Source organism: Amphimedon queenslandica, unplaced genomic scaffold (genome assembly GCF_000090795.2).
Source record: "Amphimedon queenslandica unplaced genomic scaffold, v1.1 AMPQUscaffold_12610, whole genome shotgun sequence".
Classification (NCBI taxonomy): domain Eukaryota; kingdom Metazoa; phylum Porifera; class Demospongiae; order Haplosclerida; family Niphatidae; genus Amphimedon; species Amphimedon queenslandica.
The window spans coordinates 1,409-9,851 of NW_003547154.1; the positions used below are offsets into that span (position 1 = coordinate 1,409).

The window sequence follows — 8,443 nt, forward strand, 5'->3', positions numbered from 1 at the left end:
CCTTAGCACGTATTGTTGATAGTGGAACTGCTGATCGTAAAGCAATTTCTTTATGTCTCTCACTAAATCTTTGCCACCAGCCTTTTGTAACTGTCCTCTTCAATCCCTTCAAATCAATGGCTTGCTGAACAATTGCTAAAATTTGGGAAATAGTGTGGGGATAACCAATGTCAGCACAGCGAAGTAAAAACCGAGCAAGTTCATCTTCTTCCTCCTTCGTGAGATAAGCTGAAGGACCAGGATGTGCTCCGTGCTGAACCTTACCAGATACCCGATCGTGCAGTGTAGACTTTGGCACACCAAACAGTTCACTTGCATGACGAACGGACATACCTTCCTCCTCCACTGCCTTCAATGCTTTAATCATGCTTACATCTTCCCACTGACAATAATATTGGGGTCTTTCGATAACAAGCTTGGAAGGGTCAGCCTCTACTAACGAATTAGATACCAGTATTCTTCCTGATAGAGGTTTTTTTGACATGTCAACAAACTTCACCTAAATCAAAACAGATCTATGCTTGATAAATGAAGTGTAATACTTGCCTTATCGAGTGAAACCGAGAGTGAAACACAGTAATAACAGCTTATCAACCTCGTTATCAAGATTAAAACAACTGAGGTGAGACTCATGAGACCTGACACAGCAAACAACACGAGGCAGCAGCGTATTGGGTGGAGCATAAGTGGACGACAATTAGAGTTTCGCTTAAAATTCTGTTCGAGCTTGATGTACGTGAAGTTGAAGGGAAAAGGTTTGTGCCTCACAAAGAAGAAGGGCTACTAAGTAAGTAAGAGTGTTACTGCAACCTTGCAATTGCTGTATTTACCAATACTAATAAAATGTACTAAATTTGATTCTATCTGACGATATTTGACTATTGTCGGACGTCTAATACTTTTAAAGATAACTAGAACAAAACTAGCTTAATGCAGCTCATCTTTACTACGCAATCTCAATTAGCTTAGAGTTATATTGTGTGAAAATTTCAGAGCGGAAGCAAGTCTAAAAGACGAGATAGAGCTGTCCGGAATCTAATGTGTCCAGAAATTGCTTCCTTACTCTAATGATTGGCCACGCCTACTGCAACCTATCTATATCTATGCATGCACGCCTATATTCAGCCACACCTTTTACTTGCTGCAGCATGATAGTTATTATTTTATTTTTAACTAGTAAACAACACGTTTTTGGGGGGAGAGCCTTTCAAGGAGCTTTCAGAGTTCAGATTGAGTCTATGGGTAGATAAGTACAGACCAACCAACCTTAATAAACTCCATTATCATCAGGAGCAAGCTGCCAGCTTGAAAAGACTGGTAAAAAAAATTAGAATAATTATGAGAGGAATTTTATGTCTTTTTCGCCCCTCCCTTCATTGGGTCCAGTCTGATGATTTCCCTCATTTGCTAATTTATGGCCCGTCGGGAAAACAAGAATGGTTTGTATACTTCGTGAGCTGTACGGGGCCGGAGTGGAGAAACTACGTATTGAACACATGGAGTTTATAGTAATTGATTAATAATGGGGTGAGGTTGTTATAATGTCACACCAGCTGTTATTAAAATTTTGATTCTGTGTGCTATTCAATACTGTTTGTATATACATTATTATTATTATTATTATTGAGTCTCACGTGGTTTTTTGATTTTTTATATTCCCAGACCCCATCGAAAAAGAAGATTGAGATATCAACGGTCGCTAGTAATTATCACATTGAAATGAACCCAAGGTGATCCTTTTTAATTTAATATTATTTGAATTCGAATTTTGAATAAATGCCAAGTAGATATGCCTGTTTCATCCTTTATTTTTTTTCTTCTTCCCCTCTCTCTTTCTCTTTCTCCCTTTCCTTTCTCTCTCTCTCTAGTGATGCCGGTATTCATGATCGTGTTGTCATTATGGGGTTACTGAAAGAAGTAGCTCAATCACACTCACTGGACACTAGCCACAAAGACTTTAAAGGTCAGTAAACTTGTGTAAACTCCAATTTTATTCAGAATGAGTTTAAAGTATTGAAACAACATACGTGTGTGTAATACATATCAGAAAAAAATTATAAAAGTGTAGAATTTTGTCCTTTTAATTTTAGCAACATTTGGCTATAGGGACTTTGGCACAATTTTTGAGCTACTTTTAAATTTGCAAAAAAAATCAATTTTGATTGAAATCAGGTCAAATTTGCTACACAACATAAGATGCATGCATTTTAAAATATGTTGCATAAAATGCAACATAAAGTTGTATAAAATGCATGTTATACAACTTTTTATTGGTATGATAAATGACATAGATACTAGATGACATAGATGACATAGATTGAAATAGTATTCATTGCTGTTGAATCAGCATTATATTTTATTTTGCTTATTGGGGTAATTCCTCTACAGCATTACATGTAGCCATGATTATTATTATTGTTAGTGTAGTAAACATAATTCTTATTATTATTACAATTAATAATTAATCTACTTAATAACTACCTCTTTCTTCATTCCTTAAAAGTTGTTATAATATTATGTTTTTATTTATTGTTCAGTTGTGGTACTGACTGAAGCTGATAGACTCACTAAAGATGCACAGCATGCATTGAGACGAACAATGGAACTATACACAGGAACATGTCGTCTTATACTAGTCTGTAACTCAACCAGTAAACTAATACCAGCCGTCAAGAGCAGGTGTTTGGCTGTTAGGGTCCCCGCTCCAACCATAGATGAGGTAAGGAATACATTATGTAATGAATAAGTGTAGATTATACTCATACGCCAAGGTTGAGGTTTTTATGGGATTTATTTCACTTAGTTAAAGCTTGATAAGTGGACAGTTTTACAATCACAATTTAATAAGTGTTTCTGAAAGTTTCCAAATCGTTTTATGCGGTAGTATAGAAAAACCTCCAATTGACTGGTCAATTCAAACTGCGTATGGTAGAAGTTAATGTATTATTGAGCAAAGCCTTTAGTGATGAAGTGAGCCTGTACTGTAGGGTCATCTAAATATTAAAGTTAAATAACCTATTTTATGATGATCGCATCGCTATGGGGCAGAGCCCCTTGATGTTTTACATTTTTCTAGTTTTTAAATTGTTATTTATTATTGTAGATATGTAGTGTCCTACAGTATGTTTGTCATAAAGAATCATTGACTATACCAGATACACTAGCCAAGAGGATTGCAGAGAAGTCAGAGAGAAACCTTCGTAAAGCTATACTGCTTTGTGAGGCGTGTCGTGTTCAGCAGTAAGGGAATCAAATGATTCATGATCAGACCATGCAGTAAACACATGCACCAACAGATCTGTTTGGTGTGGATAATGCACTCCATTTGATATTAAGTATTTTTTGTACTGTACAGTGTACATTATGTAAATGTACTGTATAGCTCCAAATTTTTATCAGTCATTATTATTTTATCAAATTCTTGAGGCATTTTGTTTTACGAAATTTTTGACCAACGAAATTTTTGCTTTACGTGGGTAGTATGTGGATTTATAACAGAAATGACAAAAACTTCACTGACGAATATTAATTTTAAGATTTTGCCAAAATTTGTGACTGCCAAAAATTTGGAGTTATACAGTACCGCTTTCTTTCCTCTCTCTTCCCCTCTTACTCCTTTTTCTCTTCTTCCTGATACATGTAGGTATCCCTTCAATGATGATCAGGTTGTCCCTGATTGTGAGTGGGAGGTTTTCTTACGTGAAACAGCTGCAATGATCATCACAGAGCAGAGCCCTAAGAGGTATGCTTGTAATGAAAATTATTGTCACTGTTCAATATATGTAGTTTTAACACCGACTAAGAGGGATTACAAAATTTTAAACCCGAGGGTTAAAATTTTGTAATCCTGACCAGGAGGTGTTAAACCGATATAAACAACGAAGGCTATTATAGCTGTGCGGCTGCATTGTGAATCCAATGCCACATGTCATAGTGCACAGGGACATTGTGGCGGATTGTGCATTTCATAGAGCAGAAAATGCAATGGAAGGTTGGACTGGGTTTGGTCAGTTTGGTGCAAGAAGAAGTGACTGAATGAAGCTAATTTCACACTGATATGACTCTAGGGTTGCTTTGACTGACATTGGGGCCAAACGTGCTGGATGACACCAGTGAAGATCACTCTAGTGGGCTATCCACAGTGTAGAAGAGCAAGAGAAGGTCTTATTCTTGAAAGAAGAGCCCACAGACTTTTCTCTATTACTATTATCAGTAATAATGGCTATTTTAACATTTTAGTCAAAATTTGTGAAAACAAACACGTACGCTTTCTTGGCCCCAGCTCAGCCCCAGGGGATTTACACAATTTTGATACCTCATTAGCATCAAAACATCAAAGGTAGTTATTCATGAGTTGTTTATAATAATATTATTAGTCTCGTGCCCCGCCCTTCACTCCAAAGCAAAGGGGCGGGGTACAAGACTATAATATTATTCACTACTTATACTATTAACTCCCTTGAGACACAAACTACAACAGCACCAGTGCTGGATTTGCTGAAATGCACAATTGTTTCATATTACTGTTATTTTGTATTTATTTTTGAGGTTACTTGAAGTAAGAGGACGTTATTATGAGCTGTTAACTCATTGTATACCACCTGATATTATTTTTAAAGTAACTAAGAGAGAGAGAGAAGAGACTGAGAGACTCATAGTGAATTTTGATTGAAAGAGAAAACTTTCTTCTACTAGAAGAAAGGGAGAGTAGCAGGAGATTACTCATGTACATGTATATAAAACTAATTGTAATATTTTTCTAATATTTTCCTTCTACAGAGGATATTGAATGAGCTGGTTGCTAACTGTGATGGTACACTGAAAGCTGAAGTGACTCAATTAGCAGCTCAGTATCAAGCTCAATCACAACTGGGTAGTAAAGCAATCTTTCATCTTGAGGCCTTCACAGCAAAATTTATGAGAATATATAAACAATTTTTAGAGGAAGGACTGGAGAGTATGGGCTTCTGACTACAACACAGACTTCTAAATACACAATATATGATCTTACTAATTTTTTGAAATACAACCAAGAGTTACAATGCTCTTAGAAAGAATCAAACAGAAATGAAATAGATAGGGTTCAGTTCAGATGTGTACAAAGTAAGTGAAGCTTTGCATGGACCAAATACATGGTATATAAACAGAAAAAGAGAGAGGGCTATGTATAAGTAACAGACTCAGGAGCACTTAAGTACAGACCCTTGCCGTGACCATTATGAATGATGCAAGTGTAGTTCATGCTTATTACATAAGTTTAACCAAGTTGCAATGCATGAAAATTCAAAATTTTGGTAGGCATGGCATAAACTAAACTGAGCTGATAAGTCATAGATAATAGTTCTGTTTTGCACTATTATCACATGATGCCGCTCTTGCCCATAAAATTGCTGTTTTCTCTATATCTCAGTAATGAAGACATTTTTAGCTAAACACTAAAAAGCTTGTCAGAATAAAAGAACTTTCAATTACCTATGGAATGACTAATATGAGGTAACACAGAATAGCAGAAGCATGAAAGCTGTAGAGGCGAAAAGTTAAGTGTCAAAAAAGATGCCGACTCGAAAATGACTGCGTCGCCGGCGTCATTTGACCTATCATATTTCTTGGGTTGTTGATAAGTGCATAGATAGTGGATAAGTGTATACATAGCAGGCGCTAGGCCTAAGTGACCCTTATTCCATAAAATGAAGAACATTTTTAAAATTATAAATTTTACAGTAGATTTCACTTCCCTTCCAACTTCGAACGGAGTAACTTTCCGTGATCGTGAATGAATTCATAGACATACCGTACAACAATCACGTGATCAACTGTGTCTACGGCACCGGGGGTGTATGCATGACCATAGATTGTATTACTAAGTAACACAATCTTAGTAACACCATAGGTAACACAATCTTAGTAACACAATCTATGGCATGACAGCCTCTTAATTAATCGCGTGGCCTTTTGGTTTTCTCGTAGATAATTAATACTACGTGGTTTTCTCAAACAAGTCTCTCGGGACGTTTTTGATTGCATAGTTGAAACATGATACTTATACTGTTATTTAGTATAACGTGGCTTAGAGAAGCAAGAGCTAACTTGATAGCGGCAGCTCTTCCTCGTAGACCAGTGCAAGAGTCAGCTAGTGGAGCAGGTCGAGCTGCAGCCATCATCGCTGGTGATGATAGAATCATCTGGTACAAGAGTGACGAAAATGATCATTACTTTTTGCTGGAGCCTGAGCAAGAAGTGGGAACGAGATACTTTCAGAAAAAAGAAGAAATGGTTAGTGAAATTAATTTTAGCACTGACTGGCAGCCATTGTATTCTTATATATATAGGTCGTGGCGAGTGATTGCTGTAAAGTACCCAAAAATTGTCTTGTGTGAGGCTCAGTGCCCTTATACTTACACTTATTTGTATGACATAAGTTGTTGCAACGCCGGTCTTACAGCACTTCTAACTAGTTTTAACTATTTTTTCATGTATATCTTTCTATTTCTGCATTGCCTGTAAAGTTTTAATAATACTGAATACTTGAAGAATTAATAATAGAATTTTATTCTTCAGTTTTTTCTCTGTATTGATGCATTGTTGTTTAATTTGTTTGTCATTATGTTTCATTACTGGTCAAAAATGTATCGTCTCAGTCTCAAACACCAGTTGCTGCATGCCATCACTATGTCACGCTCAATTGTGCAGCTTAGCTACAGCTAGTAGACTTTAAGAGCTTATGTAGTGTTGCAATTATAAAGTAAAGAATTAGATACCCGGTATGTGACATTGGCAAGATTTAGTGGATCTACCCATGTCATAGTTCTGACGGTTATTATAATGAGTTACATATATTGTACAACTTGCTGCATGCATAAATTTAAAATAAATAATAGCAAAATAATAAAATCTGTCCATATCATAAAAATCTAACAATGCTATTAGTACACAAAATGATACAAAGGTTGCTCATCAATTATTTGTCAAATTTAGCTAAAAGACTAGACTCAACTTGAGAACACCTGTACCTTTTATCAGAGACTGTAAAGAGAAACAGTACATGCATGACTGATTAGAATAATGGGATTGAAAAAGAGGGAGGAAGGAGGTAGAGAAAGAAAGGGAGGAGACAGAGAGAAGGGAGGAAATCAAGGAGGAGGAAGAGACAGAATTAAAGACTCACTCATCTTCAGCCTCATCACTCGTATCATCTTTGTTCTCATTCTTTATACCAACAATGGCTACAGTGTCCTCTTCTTGTGCAGTCCTTACCCAACAAGCATTAGACCATGGACAACAACACCTATCAGAGAATAAAGGTTAAATATTGTTTTTATTCAGTAGTTCTTCAACTCTTCCTGCACATTTTCCCACACAGCTATATTCACAGTAGCTACAAAAGAACTTCATGATCAGCTTTTAAACAAGCAGCTATGTAAAGATGTACATGTACCTCAGATAGTAGAATAGGTTGATCCTCTGTAGCCATGGCCTCAGAAACAATTCATCAATTCTCTCTAAACTCTCTCCTTTTGTTTCAGGAAGTGTTAGCAACACAGATAAAAATGAGGCAAAGAGAAAACCTGCCAGTATATAGAATGTACCGGCCGTCTTTAGTACAGAACCGAGAAGTATTGGGGTTACCATAGCAACCACAAAGTTCCCAATCCAGTTACCAGAAGTAGTGACTGAAACAGCAACACCTGGAGAGAGAGAGGGAGGGAGAGAGAGAGGGGGAAGGGAGAGAGAGGGAGAGAGAGAAGACGACAAGGAATATGTGCATTAATTCAAGTCAGTATCAATATCAGATCAGTATCAGCTAACCTCTAACAGAGAGAGGGAATATTTCACTAGTCACCACCCAAACGACTGGCCTATAGAGAGAAATATCAATAAACATCATGTGCAGAATTTATCATGATTCAGGATTGTAAGTTTGTATAGCTCATCTGCATGCTATACAAACTATAAAGAGAAATAGGAACTTCATGTTCTGGGACAAAAATCACAAAATAAGTAGTTTGTTTAGTGTAGTCCAAACTCATGTTGCCATACAAACTACTAGCTGTGCATGCATGACTTTTAATTATAGTTATTTCATCATGGGTAATGCATGGATATTATTCCACTTGGCACCATTAAAAGAATTGCTTATTATTACAATCTACCTATAACATCCCATTCCCATATTTCCATACTAAGTACAGGAATGAGAACACTATCCCTAACTCACCCCCAGGTAGATGCAAAGAAAGCCACAAAGAGTACAATCAGGAGAGCCACAAAATATCCAACAACCTGTCTCTCCTCTTCACTCCCTCCCCCTCCCTCTCTCTCCTCATCAACATTAAAGATATGAATAAGGAGACCAGCTGCCAGTATAGATACACACATACCCAGTGCCCCAACTAGCAATAGGGACTTACGTCCAACCTAAAGGACTCATGTAAACGGGTGGAGA

General features: G+C 36.8%; 2 protein-coding genes across 2 annotated transcripts; one reads left to right on the forward strand and one right to left on the reverse strand.

Annotated features, from left to right (window-relative positions):
* Nucleotides 1-1,173: 1,173 nt before the first annotated feature.
* Nucleotides 1,174-5,062, forward strand: LOC100638786 (replication factor C subunit 3-like; the record flags this gene model as incomplete). Its single annotated transcript, XM_020003561.1, is given in 10 exon segments — nucleotides 1,174-1,317; nucleotides 1,381-1,426; nucleotides 1,429-1,508; nucleotides 1,663-1,730; nucleotides 1,869-1,963; nucleotides 2,538-2,719; nucleotides 3,104-3,240; nucleotides 3,644-3,742; nucleotides 4,549-4,618; nucleotides 4,780-5,062. Coding segments are annotated over 10 exon segments (1,113 nt in total), but the record flags the coding sequence as incomplete, so codon positions are not given.
* A 2,096-nt stretch (nucleotides 5,063-7,158) lies between these two features.
* On the reverse strand, nucleotides 7,159-8,434 carry LOC105314720 (galactose transporter-like). The gene is made up of 4 exons (XM_020003563.1): nucleotides 8,216-8,434; nucleotides 7,807-7,856; nucleotides 7,436-7,685; nucleotides 7,159-7,285 (listed from the first exon to the last, which is right to left on the reverse strand). The coding sequence occupies exons 1-4, from the start codon at nucleotides 8,374-8,376 to the stop codon at nucleotides 7,162-7,164; spliced, it is 585 nt and encodes a 194-aa protein (XP_019859122.1). The 5' UTR covers nucleotides 8,377-8,434; the 3' UTR covers nucleotides 7,159-7,161.
* Between the last annotated feature and the right edge of the window lie 9 nt (nucleotides 8,435-8,443).

Bases quoted from the DNA above. Each gene is read 5' to 3' on its own strand.
- LOC105314720 (XM_020003563.1), bottom strand. From the start codon at position 8,376: ATGTGTGTATCTATACTGGCAGCTGGTCTCCTTATTCATATCTTTAAT. The intron at 7,686-7,806 runs GTTAGCTGATAC...CTCTCTCTCCAG, and splicing joins ATTCCCTCTCTCTGTTAGAG to GTGTTGCTGTTTCAGTCACT. The intron at 7,286-7,435 runs GTACATGTACAT...ATTCTCTGATAG, and splicing joins AACCTATTCTACTATCTGAG to GTGTTGTTGTCCATGGTCTA.